Here is a 20,247-nt window from a genome sequence, read left to right on the forward strand (position 1 = left end):
AGACTGAATGGAGGAGTTGCTTGTTTTCTACTTCTGCTGCTGTGCAGTTCAATGGCCAATGTGCAATATTATTTCACACACTATATATATTCTGTTGACACTGTAAATGTTATTTATGTTCTATCTACATTTTTACGTATCTGTGTGTTTATATTGCATGTTTATGTATTACCATTGTCAACAACACTCATCCTGAATATTAGATGTGTACATATGTAAACCTTAGACCTTGATTTAAAAAATAAAAGCTCTGCTCTACTTTTGACTAATCGTGTCACCAAAAGAGCTAAAGAGTATTTATGTGAGGAGGGACTGTGGAAACGTTATCAGTTGAGTTTGGAGGTTTGATTGTAGATGTGATGCTCCAATGGCTCCACAAAGTTCCTCTCCTCTCCTGTCTCCGTCAGTGCAGCAGGTGATGAAATATGTCTAATGGGCTTTGGGTTCCAGTGTAGCATGACACCTCCAGTAATCCTGCCCTGTCAGCTCCTCTATCCCTGCTCCGCACTACTCCATCAGGGCTCTCACACCACAAAAATATTGGTTTTTCATTGGAGGGCAAGTGATCCCCCTCTCCCTATCTTCCTTCCATCTACGTCGAGACAATTTATCTTTGAGTGAGTGCTGAAGGTGAGGGACACAGAAAGAAGGAATACATCTCTGTCACTGTTTCCTCAATTTTAATACACACTGTTGTGTATTGCTGTTGTAAAAGGGGAAGTACCAATGTTGAGTTGCCTTGCTGCTCCCTTGTAATGATTTATTCTTAGTCTTCGAGTACAAGTATTGATTTACTCAGCATATAATTTTTAATATAACTCTCAGAACAGCCTTCACATCTACAAACCGCTGACACAAATATTGATAATAATTGATTACTGTTGCACATATTAAATACTGATGCACAGTGTGCTTTGTCCGTGTTCATTGTAGACTTGAGGAAGACGTTTGACCAGGAACCTCTTGGGAAGGAAGTGTCGCTTGAACAAGAAGTGTTGCTCCAATGTCGGCCACCTGAAGGCATCCCAGCTGCTGAGGTAAGGTCCAAAAAGGCATTTTACTGAGCAACTACAGTAGAGTGGATAAAAAATGTAATTATTTGTGTGAAGGGATAAGTTCTTATATTTACTTAAACATGTTTTCCACACATATGCAGCCACTTGTGATTATACATAAGCCCGACCAAAAGCCCTCACCTTAAATCCAATAAACTGTCTGACTGACTTCTCAGGGTTGTTTTTCACTGTCTCCACCACGCCTGATTTTATTTTTTTAAGTATAAAACAGGGAACTAAAATGTCCAGTTCCCACATATTGGTATACTTAGCATGTGTATTTATATATTTTTTAGATGTTACCAGTCATTTGGGTTTGTTCCTTGTGCCACATTATAACGTGAACACTGTTGATTGCAGACTTGACCTCCGTCGTGAACTCCATCCATTTTAGAAGTTATAATGACATAACACTGAATGAACCTGACACATCTGTACACATGTGCACAGGGAAGGGCATTTTTTCACCACTGTCTGAGCTATTTTAACTGTTTGGGTATTTCCTCAACATCGCTGGCTAGTCAGTGTAATTTGGTCAGAGGAGAAAACTATTTAAATTATCTTTAGAGCAAAAAAAAAAAAAAGAGCAGTTGTGTCCCTGTGTTACCTTAGCTCAGTTAATATCTCCTGCATGCTCCACTTCCCCCCTGCCCTACAGTAGAACACTGTTACAGCTGTATTTGAAAAGGCTCAGTTGAGATTGCAGGAACATAAATAGAGGATGAAAGGGGTGGTTTGATGGTGAGGGGGGTGTGTTGGTGTTTTTTTTTTCCCCTAGCTGGTGGTGTAGGGACTGAACTCTGCAAAGGCTTGTGATTGACCTGGAAAAGCTGAGTTAAGTGAGTGGAACTGCACAGCATTTATCCCCGCTGAAAGTGCTGACAGGCTAAATGGACGAAAGTTTTGGGACCGGCACTCGGCAGACTCTCCTCACACAACCTGGGATTCAGAGAGACAGTGTTGCACTAACAGCCGTACAGTGTTGGTGATTCTAACCCCCCCCCCACAGTCTGATGTCTATGTGTCAATCCTGGGATAGGTTCAGTACAACCATTCAAGACTCAGCTGGACGATCATGGCACATCTTGACTTTCTGAGATATAGAGTTGCTGTGGCAACCCAGATGAGGACTTTGAAAAGACTTAAAATCAATGTTTTTTCCAGACTGGGTAAAGATAAGCGAATTAGAGCTGTTTTTGTTTAGTTACCCATCAGCCAATCTCGGACCCCTTGGCTTTTATCTGATGACGAATTAGCTCCTGTGGTAGTGGTGGATATTATGATGTGTCCGGTGTAGACAGCAGATATCTTGGACCAAGGCTCCATCAGCCATTCACCATGAAGGTCACAAATTAATAATTTATCCACACAAAACACAACTGCAATGTGTTTTACTTTCTGCACCTATATACTTTCTGTAGGTGCCTTAGGTCCAGACGGTATATTTGTCCATCTCTAGTGATCTGCATATGGATGTAGATAAATAAAGAGCCGATGGCGGATGCATTTCGGTCAATGTGTTCCGCCTCTTTTGCTCTCCACCTGAACTGTTTACCTGCAGGCAATCAAAGCCTGCTCAAACATGATAAATCAAACCAGAAAGTTTCCGGCCCCAAATTCTTGTCCCATGCCTTCAGATTCTTCACCAAAGAAGCCATCTATTCAAAATTGAGAATCCCAAAGTATTTGGTTAAGCTTCACCACATCAAGGGAAGATCTCTCTAGGGGAAAATATTTTTTTTAAGAATTCTACATGCATATGTCATTTTCTGTACTATACTTTTCTTCAAATGATTGAGTTGACTATTCTTCATGTACTGAAGCACGCTTTCAGCCCCTTTAATTACTAACACTTACCTCATGGCCACGAAAAAGGACACACTTTCTTTCCACAAGTATTTTTTTCTCCCTTTCTTTTTTTACTGAACTCAAACAGCTGCCTCTGTGGGAAAAAGGGACAAAACTTTATGCCGGTTTTTTTTTCATGTGTGTCTGTCAGGTCCTTTTCTCACTCGTACCCGCCAGAGAAAAGGCTTCGGAAAAAGCAGATGGCTCTATGGTTACATATGAAACAGGGGAGAAATGTGTTGCAGCCATTGTGAAGGAAAGATCTGTCATATTTCACCCACTTGACGACAAAACAATAAAAAAAAGAGAGTGAGGACGAGAGTGGCTGAAGGCAGAAGGAGAAGAGCTGTTGAGGTTTGTCGGGGTTGGATCCAGTGGGTTGTTGTCAGGCCTCCAGAGGGATGTCAGCTCGCTCCTTTACAGGCTTTTGCCTATAGCGAGGTGGAGGCTGGTGAGATGGCAGGAAGTGGCTGAGCCATAAAACCCATAACTCTTACAGTACTTTTGTCAAAGCATAGAAACTGTATCTGTTGGACATTGTGATCTATGACTGGGTTCCTAGGCTGTTCTTTCATGGAGAGGACAACCAGGACACAATCACAGCGATGCTCACGTTTCTGTTGTGACTGTACACTGTCACACATCCACACTTCCACACACATAATAACAGGCTGCCAACAACTTAAGTGAAACACTGGAAGTCTATTCATTTATACTAACAGTAACACTATAGCTGTGTACCAAGGGAGGCAGGGACTTCGTGGCCCGCGTAAACCGTTTTGGTTAGACTGTTTGGTCTACAGAGGATTTCCATGATTGGCGTCACCAGCTTGTCCTGTCTAGCTTCCGAAACTGCAGCTCAGCAAAACTAGAAAGTTTTTATGCCCATTTGTTCTTTATCATGTGCACCATTAGCGGTTCGGTTAAGTTGTAACCTGACACTGGAGCATCAGACATATGTTCGTCTTACCATCACCATTACCTCTTTGTAAAACGGTTTGTTCGCGAGGTGCAATGAATCCTGGGATCCATTAGTTGGGACCTTTGTTTCTCGAGGACGCATTTGTACATTTTTCTAATGGGACAGTCTAGTCGCACCACTGTGACACAATCAGTCTTCAAATGCAGCCTCCGAAGGATACAGCCCCTGCATTGAGATACAGGATATGAATGTGGCTAACCAGCTGGTAGAATTCACTGCTGACGAAGTGGATGAGGAAATCAGACTTTTATGCTTCCTTTTACTGAAATATAAATGATTAAAATCTGTGATTTAGGTTTTGACAGCTCCCCAGACTTAACATAAGTGCAGGGAGCTATTACCATCTCCTATTATCACTGTTGATAACACGAAAAACAACATTTTACCATAGAACAACTTCCCAGCTGGCATCAAAGTAAAGGTTTGTGATATTTCAAGGTTGTTTGTATTTTCACTTCACTTTTTACAAAAGCATTCTGCGGAGATAATCTGAAAAGAAAAATATATACAGCTGTTTTAGATTGCGAGTTACAAAAGTATCTCACACATACAATTTCAGAACAAAAAGCCCACGTTGTGCAGAATCAGAGTTCAGTCAATCACAATTAGCTCAAATCTCGGATTACAAAGTGGCACTGTGCTGTTTGTGTTCCGTCTTTGTCTTTCCACTCTTCAGATGATTTACATTATAGGTTGTCGTGATGGTTTACCACAGTAATGACATCCTGCAAGTCTGTTTGAGTGGTTTGGAGTCTTTGTTGGCTTTCTGCGGGGGCCGTTGGCCTGAAAAACTGCACGTGATGCTGAATAATCAGGATTTGCTTTGTGTGATGATGCAGCAAGTTTTCATAACGGATCACACGAAACAGTTCCCATCAGACATCTGAGCTTTTCCTAGCCCTTATTCTTTCTACAAGTTATGTTGGTGCATTGATTTTTCAGAAGTACACAGCCCCTGAGTGGAGGAACACACACACACACACGCACACACAAAGAAAACAAGCAGCAGGCATTTATTTTGGCTCTCCCTGTGACCATTACCAGTGGAACTTTGGCCTTGGGGCGACTGAAACGCTGTGAGTGAGGTTTCTGAAATAGCACAAGGATTCAGTCATCTAAAAGTCTTGTACGGCCTGAATACATTAGACAATTACCAGGCCTTCCTAGAAGTCATTGTAACACGTTTTCATAGCCATTAATATTTGATGTATGTATAGGTAATCAAGAGCAGATGGAACATGTAACAGTTGAGGCTAGTGGAGAAGGAATGATTGAGCAGGAAAGGCTCTCTGCACTGTTTCTGTGTTATGTTGGTTCATACTTGGCGAGTGCTTCCCAAAGATATAATAAATGTAAAGATGAGGATGGAGGACTTTCCATCAGCTCAGCACAGATGCTCTGCTTTGAATAACTCCATGACGCTCTTTCATCAACAACTAAAGGGCCTCTACAGAGGTAACAGTGGCCCCTTTTCATACTCTAGAATATGTGGCAAGCTCATAAAATGGACTTGGATCTCCTTTGTAAAAGATTTCAGCTTTATTGTTCCTCCCTCCTTTCTCCTGCCTTGCCCTCCATCTCCAGCTCCACTTCACAGCACTTGTCACAGCCTTGAGAGAAATACAAGGGTTCAGAGGTGATGCAGCGCCGTGAGCTGCTGAGCCGGTTTCCATGGAAGCAGGATTTTAATTCAGGCATCTCCTCAGTCAGCCAGGGTCCTGCCGTGTTATCATGGGTAACGAGTCATTGATGCTCTGCAGGGGAAGGGGCCCTGCTGCTGTGATTAAGTCCATTGGCTTTACGGAGAAGAAAGCGGGGAGACAAAAAGATCCTTACTTCAAACTCTGTCACCCAGAGAAGTGAGAAAATGGAGTCAGATGAATTCAGACAGCTGGAGCAGGAGCCAAGCACATATCACATGTATAGTCCAGCAGGGAGGTTCTGCTATAATGCTCAAATGCTGTTTCTTCCATTTTTATTAATGACTAAATGTAGCGATAATGACTCTCATTATCGAGTGTTATGGTACAAAATCTAATATAGCTCAAATATCTTAACCGTGGCACTTTCTAGAGCTCCGGCATCCGCCTGGTCCGCACGTCAGCATGTAAATGTTAGTGATTACTCGTGATTTCAGGCCCAGTTCCACTTCATTGACGAAGTAAAGGCAAAGTGCAAACGGCGGCGTGCCAGGGTCACCTTGTCAAGAAATAGCTGAGTGCTTCCTTCCAGTTCAAAAGAAAGAAAAAGAAAAGGTGCTCAGTGTATTTTTGAGCAAGGCCAGGAATGTCAAGAGAAACAACACTTCAGTGCCCAGCGGAACAGGAAGTGTGTTTTCATTACGGTTACCCATGGGAAAGAAGGTGTCAGGAGGCCAGACCAAATCCCTCTGGCAACCAACCAAAGACTGCCCTTCAGGCACTCACCTGTCAATCACCGCAGCTCTCCTGTGCAAAGGCTGTGATTTACTCTAATAGCCCAACATTCGCGGGCGCTCCTGTCCTCTGTGCTAAGTCACAGGCCTCTACTCTTACCTCAAATAACTCAGGCCTTTATAAACAAGCAAAGGAAACCAAAGAAATTAAAGAAAAAAGATTAGAAAAAAAAACTAAGGAGCTACTACACGATCCATTTGGGCTACAAGACAAACAGATTTACTCAAACCCCCTTTGCCATTATGTGAGTTTTCTCCAAAGCCCTTGGCAAACATACCTTATTTGTTTACATTTGCAAAAAGAGCATAAAATGATAAAATCACGTTTCTCTAAGCTAGCATGAATCTGTGTGCCAGGTGGTTGTTTCATTTAACATGATGGGAATGAGACATGAATGAGAGAGTCCTCGCTTTGGGGAAAAACGATATCTTTATCAATATGAAATTGGTTTTTGAGCTGCTCGCACTAGACGGCGTGAATCTGCTCCAGCGTTTTCATCCTCTGCTGAAGGTTGTATTGTATATCGACAGAGTTCTGACCTCTTTCGCCGCACACAAAACGCTCCCACTTGGTGAGAGCTTTGCTAAAGGCCAGGGGAGACTCAAGGAAACCGAGGAATGAGCTCACAGAGTGGATCGCACAGTTCTCCATCCTGTAAAACCTCAACAATGGCACGGACCAGTTTAGTATTTATAACTGTATACAAAATAGCATGTGAGTGCCACACTTCTCTGCAGTCAGGCTGTAAATAAGTCCACCCACACACGAATATATCAAAACATTTTGGCTTGAAGCAGAGATGTGATGTTTTTCTCTTTCCTCTGGTGTGTTAAATCGTTTTTTTTTGTGTGTGTATGTGAAAGTTCTGCAAAGTCAAAAAGCCCCAACTCAAAGCTCTGGAAACTCTTTGTCATAGTCCTGGCGTACCCTCTAACAAAGCCAGGTAAAGCAAAAGCATAGGCCGGAGCAGTCAACCAATCAGAATAGAGTAGGCCTGCTGGCCAATCAGAGCAGACTGGGTGTCAATGGGAGGGTGGCCTTAAAGAGACAGGAGCTAAAACCAAGTGTTTCAGACAGAGGTTGAAGAGTGGAGCTGCAGCAATAGACAGTTGAAAGTGATGTGTTTTCTGAACATTAGTGCATTTAAACAATTTCTAGTAATATTCCAAATTAAAATGATGAACCTGAGTATCAGCATAATATGTCTCCTTTAAAAACTAGTGTATGTACAGTATAACGGCACAAATTCCATCACTGCTCAAAATGTATCAGGGATGTTTTATACACTAAAGTTTAAACAAGTAATTTAAAAAAACTCCTTAACAAATAGACAAAACAGAGACTGGTTAAAATATAACCTCCCCTGATGCTTGTGCTAGTGGTGAGGGATTACAGGAATCATATTTTCTAAGAGGGGTATGAAGTGAGCAATAGGAAACAGAAAGAGCTGTGTTTCAGAAGAGAAGTGTCTGGCTGTCCTTGGAGCGAGTTTAAGAAATGGCTGTTCTCCCTCAGAACACTGTGTAGAGCTTTAGGCAGCAGTGAGCTGGGTGAGGTTATTACTCCTGGCTCGAGTCTCAGTGCTCTGTCATCTGTGTGGACACCTACTGTGGTAACCGCTCCAACTCCACCCCAGTTACCTAACCTCCTTCCATGCCGTTGCGGTTCCTCCTCACACTCCCTCACCACACTCACACATGCACTCATACAAAACATTTCTCAAATCACATCTCAAGATATCACACCGTTGTGCATTCCGGCTTGTTAATATTTATACAGCTCACATTTCCATACTCGCGGTGCAGGCAGATGCGGAGCATATGGTTTGTTGTCTCGTAGTGAATGATTGAATAATCAGTTTGTAACCTTTTGTGGCTCGTTCTCCAGGTGTGTCATTCAAGCCCGGAGCGGATGTGTGCTGGGAAAAAAGGGAAATGAATAAATTACGCTTGGTAGATAGTTAGACTTCATGTGGAGAAGCAGGAGAGCTCATAATGACTTCTCTGTAGAGGAGTCTCCTACATTGCATTGGAGCATTTTCCCCCCTTCCCTGTTCTTGCTTTTCACACCCTTTCCACCCCCAGACTCTGCTGTAGTTTCTATTTTTGACACAACAGGGATGAGTAATAAATGGTTTCGCCAACAAGTGAGTGGATCGTATACAGTCTTTTCTGTATATTGGGCTGATTAGTGTTGTGCTGGCGCTCCCTGGCAGCACACAGAAACATCCCACTCAGAGGCTACTCCCACGTCGCTGCTACAGCCAGGTCTGCAGCCAGTTATGTTTGCCAGCGGGAGAGGAAGTGACACTAGTGTAGGACACTGATGTTGCGGCCCAATTCTGGATTGGTTAAAGGATATATAGGCCACCATGCTGGGTTTCTTCAAAAGACCTGGGGATAAATGTGTGCTTTAATTTTCCATCTTAATCACAAGGCAGTCGCCCAAATCCAGTTTACAGCTCAGGATGTGATGTTAGGCATATGATTAAACTGGAAAATAAAAAGGAAATGGATTAAGGCATCTGTAATTGATCTTTTTTAAATAATAACCATGGATCACATGGTTTAACTCATGGAGGATTGACACCAGACTTTGCAGTTGTTCTTAGCTTTACTAAGGTTTTAAGCTTGTTGTTGTGGTGAAACTTTGTTGGATGACCTCCATCGCTGTCGTCACTGTCGTTTTTGGCCACAGTGAGCAGCTGCTTTAGCTAAGAAAACATGATTTGTGCTGCCAGCCCGGCTCCAAATAAAAGAAAGATGCAGATATATTTCATAGGAGTTAGAGGAGCCTTAACAGAGCAAACATGCAACCAATCACGTACAGGTTTCCCACATCAACATTACAATGTAAGGGTATAATCACTAAAACAATCTTAAACGGTGCATCTTCAGTTATGACCTCATTCTGCACATGCCGCAAAACCTAAATCTGATTTAAACAATGTGCAAAATCATCACAAGTCTCCAGAATCACAAAACCTCCCACAATCTTCTGCAGCAAAAGAAACTGACGAGCTTTACCAGTGCTGCTCTGTCTTTGTGACCACCGTAATGAACCAGGGCACCAGTACACACAGGGTTTCTGTGATGTATGTACAGATGCCGTAACTACGCCAACACTACACGCACACGTATGTCACTGATTCATCACTGTCATTGATTTCCCTCCTACAAACTGTAAAGCATCTCTCTTTACACATGTCTTTTCTTTCTTCTTCTTTTTCGCTACCATCCAATATATCCTGCTCCCATGAATTTCCCAGAGCTCAGGAGATGAAAAAACTATCTTTACTCAGTTGGATCTCTTTCTTCTTTGTTTACCTCTCGCTTCAGTCTTTCCCTTTCTTCCCTCATTCAGTTTTCACCTCTTCAAGACAAAGTCATCTCTTTGTAAACTTGTCCCTATATTCCCTCCCCCCATATTTATTCTCTCTTGTCAGTCTTCAGCAATGACGTCTCGTATATATTTTATATTTTGGTACATCGGTTACTGTCCTCCATCCGTTTCCTTCTCCCTCATCTGTTGTCTCCTGTCCATCTCTAGTCCACCTGTCTGTCTGTGTGTCCCTCTCCTCCTCTTCCTCCCTATAGATGTCTGTCACATCATCTTTCTCTCTGTCACCTGCCCATCTCCAACAAGCTAGGATGACTTCCTCTCTTTATAACAGCTGACATGTGGCAATTTCGCTTTGTTAATGACAAGAAATGTGCAAATTACCTCTCCGGATGTTTCACTGCCAATCAGACACTAACAAGCTGTGAGTGCTTGTGTGTGTGTGTGTGTGTGTGTGTGTGTGTGTGTGTGCGTGTGCGTGTGCGTGCGCGTGCGTGTGCGTGCGTGTGTATGTGTGCATCTCTGTGTACATGCTCGAGTCTGTTGGTATGAGAGAAAGTTGGACCAGTGCAGCATGAGATGCAGTCTTCTTCTGACTTTTAATCATCTGAAATCTTCTCACAAGGATAGTGTAGAGATTGGCTTACCTTTTCATCTCTGGTTTTATTAATGAGCCCTAATTATAGTCGCTGCAGAATAAATGATGGGTGAACTGCTGCTCACTTTTGCTCTCCCGCTCACACGTCCCCACTTCTGACACGAGTTTCTACCATATTGTATCCCTCGTCACTCCGTCTCCCTCCCGCCCCTCCATCTGCGCTGAAAAGCTCTTTTGTTCAATTTTTAATTACCTTCTCATTTAAAAGTGCTCTTGACATCCGAACGCAGCACGTTTGGAGAGGCCGCCTCTGTGATTGGTGCGAAATTGGATAACCGCCTTTTTGTATCTCTGTCAATCTTCTTTCTGAGATCAGACCTTTCACTTCACAGCGGCACATGCACCGCACTCGCTGCAGTGAGCGCTGAAAGACAAAATATTTAACGTGTCAACAAACAACCGTTTCTCCTGTTTGCATCATCTTTATTTGTTTTAGTGGAGTTGTGTTCCCTCATTTTTTGGCTCGACAAAAGGGAGCAAAAATAACACAATATGGTGTTAAGATCATTGTCAAATATCTACACACGTAGTCGTGGTCCCTGCTCATGTTTTCACCTTGATTCTCATGTTTGTATCTCCTTTCTAGTTTTGAATTGAATACATTTTTAAGGATTCAAGACACAAACATTGATGTATACTGCATTACAACTGTAGTCTGTAGGAGGTATTTTCTCTATATGTTTTAGATATGTCTTTGCAATCACTTGAAGTTTCAGGCTGGTGAATTACTGCTAAATTATTCTGGTGCAACAGTTTAGAAAAGGTCGTGAAAACAGATGTCAAAGCAGATGAACTGAATATATCTATAATAAACATGCTTTGCTTTAAATATCTGGAGTAACCATTAAAATGCTCTATATTCTTGAGATTCATTTTTTTCTTTTTACCTATGCACGTTACCTCTGCAAATCCAACAATACTGCTCTCAACACAGATTAGACATTTTGTTGTCTTCACTCAATGGTTTTAATGGACTTAGCTAATAAAAATGCTTTCATTTAGCGTGGAGTTGTTTTTGTTGAGGAATATATATGTCTACAAAGTGTTCCGCAGATGTGATGCATCTCCTCTGCATTGAAAAACTGATGTCCTGCTGCACTTTTACACTTATTGCATTGTGCTCATGTGAGAGAGTGGTTTAATTTCAGCTCGTATACGGCTGCTGAGGGAATCCTCTCCCTCCCGGCTCTGTGCGATTAATTTCGGCTGATCCATGTTTATGGAGGGAAACACTCATAAGCACCAAATCAGCAGAGGACACACATCACACTTGCAGAGGGTGAAGCTGTGCTCATATTAAGTTTCTCGTGCAGTGTTTGCTGAGATATAAGTTCTGTCATGTGCATTGATGTCTTATGGTGTGCAATTTTAAGCATTGCATGAGCTGATCTGATCTGAAGGCTGGAAGAGGTTAAATGTGAATTTATTTTGGAGCGAAGCACAGAAAATATTTTCTTCTCGGCCTCTTTAGTGTGTTCCAACTGGATAAGAGAGCAGGCGGCCTTTCCTGAGGTGTGACACAGACGGGCATCTATGATATCTGCCATGTAGAGCTAACGGCTAACACAGATACTAGAGGAGCTGGTGATGCATATAAGCCAGTGTGTGTCACAATCAGCCCCATCTTCCCCTTTTGAGAAACTTCTAACAATGCTGGTCTTGGCTGGTGTTTTGTACATGTCTGCACCACTATATTATTCCTGCTGTTTCACAACCAATCCAACAGTGAACAATAGTGAGCGGAGACTGTTTTGTCTTGGCAGGACTCATATCAGGTTATTGCCCCACTTTTTTATTTTTGAGATACTTTATCTCTCGTGAGAAAGAGCCTTTATAAACATCCCTCTTATCAGCGCCTGTGCTGGCCCTTGGTGTCTTATCTCTTATCAGGCCATGCTCCTCATTGGATGTCACAATACACAGGACGCTTGCTGTTTGCCAGGCCTCCTCATGACTGGACTGCTTCTTTGAAGAAAACCAGAGAACCAGGAAATATTTTTCTTAAATCAAAGCGGCTGCAGAGGTGTGAGGCATGAGACATGTGATTCTTTTTGTAAAGCTGAAGAGAGGAGGGGGGGAAGAGGGATTTTGGGTGATTTACGGCTCTAAATGTCCCCTGTTCTGTGACGGTGCCAGGAGTTCAATATCTGTATCATTTAGGGATGTGGGACTCGTAAGGAAAGGTCAGTGAGCCTCTCGGCTTCAGGAAGTGTGGAGTTTTATTTCTCTGCCTCCTCACGATGCTGCTGTGACTGTTGTGCTTTGTTCTAGGGGGAGAATAAAAAGAGCATGATTGCTATTGACTCTTTGTAGCAGGACCTCAGAGACTGAGCTCTAATCCTGGCACTCACTATTTCAGAAGTTAGACAGAGACAAGAAAAACTGTAGTTGTTTAAACACTTTAATGAGGTCAGCCTGTCTTACATCCTCTATTCTGTTGTCACTGTGGCCGTTTGTGTTTCATCTTCTTCACGCAGTCTTCTTCTTCCTCTCCTCAGGTGGAGTGGCTAAAGAACGAAGAGGTTATTGATCCCGCCGACGACAGAAACTTCTACATCACCATTGACCACAACCTTATCATCAAGCAGGCGCGTCTCTCCGACACAGCCAACTACACCTGTGTGGCGAAGAACATTGTGGCCAAGAGACGCAGCACCACCGCCACAGTTATTGTCTACGGTAAAATATAAAATCACACTGAACATCCAGGTCTCACATCTCATGACCCAGAAAATACACTCATCCTCCTTATTGGCCACATGAGAGATTAGCAGTCGGCTCAACTTCGAATGAAACATATTTCAAAGTCACTCTGCATAAAGTGAACCCCTCTCTCTCTCCCCTGGCTGGCAACATCGCCTCATTCTGTTCCTGCCGGAAGGTGTGCGAACAAGTTGGAGATTTGTGATTTTTCTGAAACGCTAGCAAGGTGCTGATGTGGCTGAGCCGTACTTAAAGGCACCCCTGCTGTGTATTCACACAGACTCACCCACTGTCTCCCAACATCAACCAAACACGACTGTCATTGCGCAGCACAGCTGTGAAGTTAAAACTTCCACGTCTGCTGGAGGCTACTCGAGACAGGAGAAGTGACACATGAAACACATGCTCCTTTGAACCTGGGAGATTGTTTTCCTGTATGAAGCGACTACTTGTCTTTAAGGTTCAGTAACTGAGGCTGCCGTGGAGTTCGTCCTGCACGTGATAGGACACCTCATGATACTGCAGATTTACTTTTTGAGGGTTTAAGTAATATCACAACCACATGGAGGTTTATGAGCAGCTCAGTCAGACTGAATGAAGTGAAAATACCTTGTTTTTTTTGTTAACGTTATAGTGGAACTTCACCAACCAATTGCCTCTCCCTGGATTTTCAAAGTGCTTTTAGAACGCAGTGCTGGGCGGCAGGGCTCAGACTTACCTACAGAGCCGTTTGAATTTCTGTGTGAGAGGATGGGAGACGTCTCTGGGATTTAGTTTTGGCATAGATTTGAAAATGAGCACAAATTTCCAGATTCCCACTAGCGGCCCATCTTTGAAAAACAAATATATATAAATATCATGATGTAGAGACGTCCCAAAATGTAAAGTCTACGTTTTTAACCCCTAAATGTCGATAAGATAGATAATGTGATTTTAAAACCAACATGTGTGTCATGAAAAACTGTCACATAATCTAGTTTACAGCTCAAAAAGTCTGCAATAGCACTTTAAGTTGGATTTAACTGAGCAATGAGGATAATGTGGCCATTTGGAAACCAATGTAAGAGTGATGTGTAGACACAGGTTGCACATTTAGGGAAAAGGATCTCTGTCTTCAAGGTTTTCCTGTCAGGAACACAGTCTATTTCAACTAAGTGTTAAAAAACCTGCTCTCATGTTGACTCATCTGTTTGTGCTGTCCTTGCTTCTTGATCCCCCTTTTACAAAATGGGACACTTATGTGCTGCTGAGCTGTATGTGAAAAAGCACATCCCCACAAAGCTGTATGAGAAGCCCAAAAGGATAAGTAAGAGTTGTGTCTAGCAATAAAACAGTGAGACAGATAGGCAGTGGTTTCCAGCCCGAGCCACTGCAAGGACACTGGAAACAGGAGCGCTAGCTGGCAACTAAAGGAGAAAAAGACATGGAAAGAGGGAGAGAAAAGATAGAGCCATAATCCATGGAGGAAAAGAGAGCAGACAGTAAGGAAGTGTGGGGGTTTTGGCGGTCTTCCCCATGAGTTCAATATTTCGGGCTTCACTCGTAAGCATGTCACATTTGAAAGTCAGAGGCTCTGGGGGGCCCCGGCTCCACCATCTCAAAATGCCACAGACTTGTTCTCAGCCACAAGCCCTGGTGTCACTCTCCACTGGATTTAGCCGCTGACAGAGATGGATGAGAGAGGAAGGGAGGCATTAGGAGGAATCAGTGAATGGAAAATGCGCAGCAATCGGACCAGAATTTACTGTCTGCCTGCATGGCACAGTAACGACCTGAGATTTCAGGGTCAAAACACAAAAAAATAAAATCCGCAGTGTATATTTAACAGTGGGTAAATGATTCAGATTACAGTTAACGATGTTCCAATAATTCTCACTAATGACAAAACAAACAAATGTTGTAATTTTATTCTGAGTGTTTATGCTTTCACTGCATTTTTATTTAATATTTCATTTGTTAAATGTCATCTTGTGTTTTAATGTAGTCTATATTTTATATTTGCTTTATGCCCCTTCATTACTTTATAACTTGTTTTTTAAATCGTGCAATATAAGTGAAAGCTGAGAAAACATATAACATGTTTTATAACCATGTATTCCAGTGAATGGCGGATGGTCCACATGGACGGAGTGGTCGGTGTGTAACAGCCGCTGTGGCCGTGGTTACCAGAAACGCACACGCAGCTGTACCAACCCAGCGCCACTCAACGGCGGTGCCATCTGTGAGGGGCAAGGCATCCAGAAGCTGGCGTGCAACCCACTCTGCCCAGGTATGACACACAATTACAATCCACCCACTAGTCAGTGGGTAGAAAGAGGTTTGGGTGTACAAATACTGAATACACAAAAATATGATGCAACTCTGTGTTTGCATATTTCACTCTGTTTGTGCCTCCGCCTTTATGTGTCCCTCTCCCACGTATCCCTCGCCGTCTCGATCACGTGTCCTCGCACCCACTCCTGCACTCGATTGTCTTCATCTTCTCATTTGCCATTTCATTCACTCTGTCCTGGTCTGTCCTGTTTGTTGTGTGGTAGTGGATGGCCTGTGGACAGAGTGGAGTAAGTGGTCCACCTGTGGGACAGAGTGCACCCACTGGAGGAGGAGAGAATGCAACGCCCCGGCACCCAAAAACGGGGGGAAGGACTGTGAGGGCATGGTGCTCCAGTCCAAGAACTGCACCGATGGGCTGTGCATGCAGAGTGAGTACTCGACTAATCCTCTGCTACTCTCTCTGACCCGCCAACCAAAGAAATTTCTTTAGCCTTTGACCATGAGTTTCACTCGGCTCTTTCATCACCACGCTGTGTTTCACATCCCCACATAACACTTTCACCCCGTCTCTCACTCACTCTGTTTCACTTCACTCATACATAAACAATAAGACATGCTAAAATGCTTTCTCTCTGTCCTCTGCACTCGATCTGTTTCTCTTTATTTGCACATGCATAATACACAAAAGCTGCTGTATAAAAGTGACATAGAAGCAGAAACCACTGCACGTCTTTCCCTGTGTCAGCTTTGCTAAAAAATTTAAGCACATGTCAAAAGAAGACCAGGCCACAGAGGGAAACACTCTAAGTAGTTATCCACGTCATAAGCATTTGGGAGTTATTTTAAAAATAATAATAAGTGATTATGTTGTAATTACATAAGGGAGGTCACAGCTATCAAGCTGCTCTGATTACTACCTTAATTTTCAAACTGTGGATTCCTAAGGTCAAATGAGAGGAAACACAAAGCCACAGTGGCACAAGTGAAGACTTGCTCCTTTTCCTGAGCTGCCAATTACATGTTTTGTGGAAGTGAACATGTATTGTACATAATCATTTTAAGCAGTGTCTCCTGGTTGCAGCAGAATTTCTCTCCCGTAATAGAGAAATCACAATTCTTCTTCTGGATTTATTTGTTTTGTTGTTCATAACAAAAGAGCCAAAGCCAGTCTGAGGTGCTGCCAGATATTTTTCTGCAGGCGGCCGATTGTTTCTGCTTCTCTTTCTTCCATCAAGTTAAAAACAGCCTCTCAGTTCGGCCCACAGTCCTGCCCCTTCTCCCTTCTAGCACATTCACAGATTGGAATCACGCTGCCTGTGTGCATTGCGTTTGTTTAGAATTTAAAGCAAAACTATTTGAAACACTTGAGCCTCATCTACTTATTTACGTATTCTGTCTTTGCCTTGGTGCCATTACAGGTTCTGTAATAACCAGAGAAAGAGTGAAATAGCTGAAAACACTGCACTGCATAGTAGCTGATTTATTCTCCATTCCTCTCCAATTAACATCTTTCAAGGTATTAGAGCCACACATAATCACAGATGCCTCCATTGTATGCATAACCTGCTGCAGATGGTGATTGTGACACTGACACTAACAATATAAAAGGGCTCTGCTGCTGGATGTCGACAATTTGATGCAGCTGGTTGTCACAATGTGCAGCTGATCTGAGCTTTCCTGCACTGTGAGGTTGTAAACTGCTACCTACAACATGTTGCTGACATGATGCACTCATTGGCAGTCGATATGCATCTCAAATGCAGCCGGCTGAAGGATCTGCATGCGTCTGTCCAAAGTGAATACGTTCTGCACTGTTCGCACACTGAGCACTGACAGGAAACTATGACTTCAGCGTGCAGTGATTTCATTCTTTATTCATCTTATTTTATTTCCCTCTGCGGCACAAGCATACATTCACTCCTCAGCGGCCCAGCCCCCGCTGCACACCCTCTGTAACTCAGCCTATCACAGAAGCATTACTTCTTGCTGGATTGATGGCCAGTTTGCAGAGAATATAAAGCCATAATGATATAGATTTAGGATCGTTTCAGAGATTGATTTTTTTTGGAAGCTAAGAGGGTGAAGCCACTTATGTCAATGCTAATGACCATTTCCACTAGCATTTAGGAGACTGGCCCATTATCTAAAAGCTCACATTATAGCAAATACGATTGGGAATGGAAGTTGTGTGCAATCTGAACTCACCTTGGACCGTTGAGCTGCTCCCTCCAGTGCCGCGCTGGGGTCTGAGCAAACACGTGTCCGTGGATTCCGTTGCAGCTTGATCTCATTTTCGGTTGTTTGAATTTATTTAAATCATCTCAATTGCAATCCATCTCTGAAATCTGGCGGAGGAATGTGATATGACGAGAGCTGGAAATAGAGCTCTTGGTGTTTCTCCGTTGCAGGCTTGCTGTAAAAACTCAGCCGACCCGTGTCAAAAAGGAAAGAGTTGCGTTGTAATTTACTTTGGAGCTTGTTCTTCGCATTTAGACGTTTGGGGTTGGATTTCACAAAGTTAAGTATCGACTGATTGATACGGAGAGCTTGCACTTTCACAACTCTGACACTTGCACTCCCTCTTTGATTCTGATGTTGTTTTCCAAGCATTTGGTAAGTTGCTCTTTCAGTCATGACATTGACGTATTGATCTAGACAAAGGAGCACGCACACTCCGGCGAAGAAAATCACGACTTAAGGGTCCACCTCAACAGGAAGTTACTAACAAGTGGTCAAAAAGATTCGATCGAATGCAGACTGAAAGTATCATCATTTTCAGTCGTATAGATTTGGAAGTAAATACCAAAATTAACTTGTAGCTCTTGAAATGATGACATCAGTCCTGCCAGACGACAGCGGATTCCCAGAGGTTGGATGTCTGCCATATTCAAATAATTTATGACTCAAACACAGACAGTGATTTCCTGAACGCATCCCCTTTCCTCCGAGGCCCCGCGCTGTCAGCACAGGAATCATTTTGTCTTTCTCTGAGGTTTCCTCTTTGCGGCCCACCCACTGAAGCATGCTTTTACCCCACTACACTGCAGAGGACTCGGCCAGGATGAACAGAAACTCTACAGGATGGGTTCAGACGGGCCATCAGTTAGACTGACCCTGACAGTCACCTCCCCCTGCTCCGGCCCGGCCTCCCTGTTGCCTGATTACATGTACACACCAGCCCCATCTATCAAGCCATTGATTTTCCTGTCGCTCCACTTGTCTGCCTGTGGCTCTCCCCCTCTCCAATAAGGACTTCATTGTTTGTATAGTTGTTTATGGATGTCCCAGGGAGACTGAATATTATGTGTACTATAGTGCGCCATCCCTGGCTGCCGTTGGAGCCCACTCTCCTCTTCAATTCAACATATTACCTGTCCAAAACAAAACCAAGCTCAGCCCCATTTACGCCTCAAAAGCATTTTCTTCCCAAATCTGTGTCCTTTTTTCCATCCCTTTCTTTCCTAACATAATTGTTCCTTTTATTCCACGCACCACCCTCTCCATCCGCCTTCGAGTGACAGATGCAAGGCTGCATAGCTTCTATTGACTCTGCTGGAGCACACACTTTATCAGCTCCTCCATTCCCCCTCACCTGCCAGCATCAGTCCTGCTGCTGCTGCTGCGGCGGAGGCACTAAGCCCAGTTGATGGATCACGCCACTCCCTCACAGAACCTCCATGTTCCCCCCCTGTCTTCTCATCCATCTCTATACGCTATGCACAGATCTGGAGAGGAGGGGGCCAAATCAAGAAAGATCACTTCCCCGTGTCATTACTCCTACTCATGAGTTTGTTGCTGTCTCATTTGTTGAGTTTGTTTTTCTGTTGGCTTAAATTTGATTTTCATCATCCGTCTCCCACCATCTCTCCCCTACTCTCTCTCTCTCCCTTCCAAATCCCTTCCTCTCCTCAAGGTTCCTTATATCAGAAGTCCTCAGAGGCAAAAGACAAGAGTGATTTGGGGAATTCATGTGAGTTGTTTTTTTTTTTTTTAATCATTTGTTATTTTTCATAATTTTTTTCATTGATTCTCATCTTTGATTGTCTCCAATCTACGGCTTCATTTCATGTTTATCTAAAACATAAATCGTCATGTATTTTCCTTCTGTTATGCTATTTAAAGGTTTTTTTAACAGAAGGAAAATAAATTTTTCCGTTGTTCTTTCTTGTCCATGTATGTTTCATCACTGCCTCTTTTTTCTTTCGTATAACCACCTCAGTGGATTTTCTTTTTTAATTTCTGCTCTGCCCTCTCTCATTAAGTTTCCCTGCTAGCATGGCTGCTGCCTGATCACAGCCATGTTACCGCGCTGTAAGTCAGAACTGACACTGCCTTTTACCCTGTTGCTCCTCATGAACTTCATCCCGACACCAGGCCTCGGTGTCAGCAAAGGCACCGAGTCCTGTGTCTCTGTATCTCCCTGCCTCGCTCTGTAAATCTCACAGAGAATGGAATGTTCAATAATCCCTTCCATTTCTATTTCTTGTACTTATTTCCCTTCTCGACAATCGCTCATGTTCAAAGGGATGTATTAATCTAAGCGATACATTTGAATGCGTACACTTAGCAGGTTGCTGCCTTTATCATCAAAGTGTGGACGGGAGATTGTTCGACTGAGGCGAATATATGTTGAATATCTGCAGGGAAGCTCGGCAGAGGGAGCACAATGAAATTACATTTCCTGACTTTCATCATTGGTCCCGAGCTCTGTTTTCTGCTGGTGTCTGTGCCGGAGGAGGGATTAGAGGGGTCGAACATATATGAGGATGTATCTTGACACTCCTCCTTAGTCTGATGTCTCTGTTAGGGCTGAATCTAGAACGCCCGGTCCACACACGTCTTTCCTGGGAGCTGAAGGGAAATAGTCTTTGAAATGACTGTGCAGCATTAAATCGCCCCCGCCCCATTTAACTGCGACCATTCAGTACATCTTAAATATAAGAGAGGATCTAC

General features: G+C 43.2%; 1 protein-coding gene across 3 annotated transcripts in view; it reads left to right on the forward strand.

The window, feature by feature from the left end:
- unc5cb (unc-5 netrin receptor Cb) overlaps positions 1-20,247 on the forward strand; it is a 112,829-nt gene that overhangs the window by 75,463 nt on the left and 17,119 nt on the right. Inside the window, exons 4-8 of one of the 3 annotated variants that reach the window (XM_069513846.1) lie at positions 934-1,037; positions 12,816-12,996; positions 15,122-15,289; positions 15,558-15,722; positions 19,208-19,264. In XM_069513846.1, coding sequence (XP_069369947.1) covers positions 934-1,037; positions 12,816-12,996; positions 15,122-15,289; positions 15,558-15,722; positions 19,208-19,264 — 675 coding nt within the window. The remainder of the gene's footprint in view (positions 1-933; positions 1,038-12,815; positions 12,997-15,121; positions 15,290-15,557; positions 15,723-19,207; positions 19,265-20,247) is intronic. The other 2 variants (XM_069513847.1, XM_069513848.1) reach the window with 2 other exon arrangements.

This window comes from Paralichthys olivaceus, chromosome 18 (assembly GCF_024713975.1).
Source record: "Paralichthys olivaceus isolate ysfri-2021 chromosome 18, ASM2471397v2, whole genome shotgun sequence".
Classification (NCBI taxonomy): domain Eukaryota; kingdom Metazoa; phylum Chordata; class Actinopteri; order Pleuronectiformes; family Paralichthyidae; genus Paralichthys; species Paralichthys olivaceus.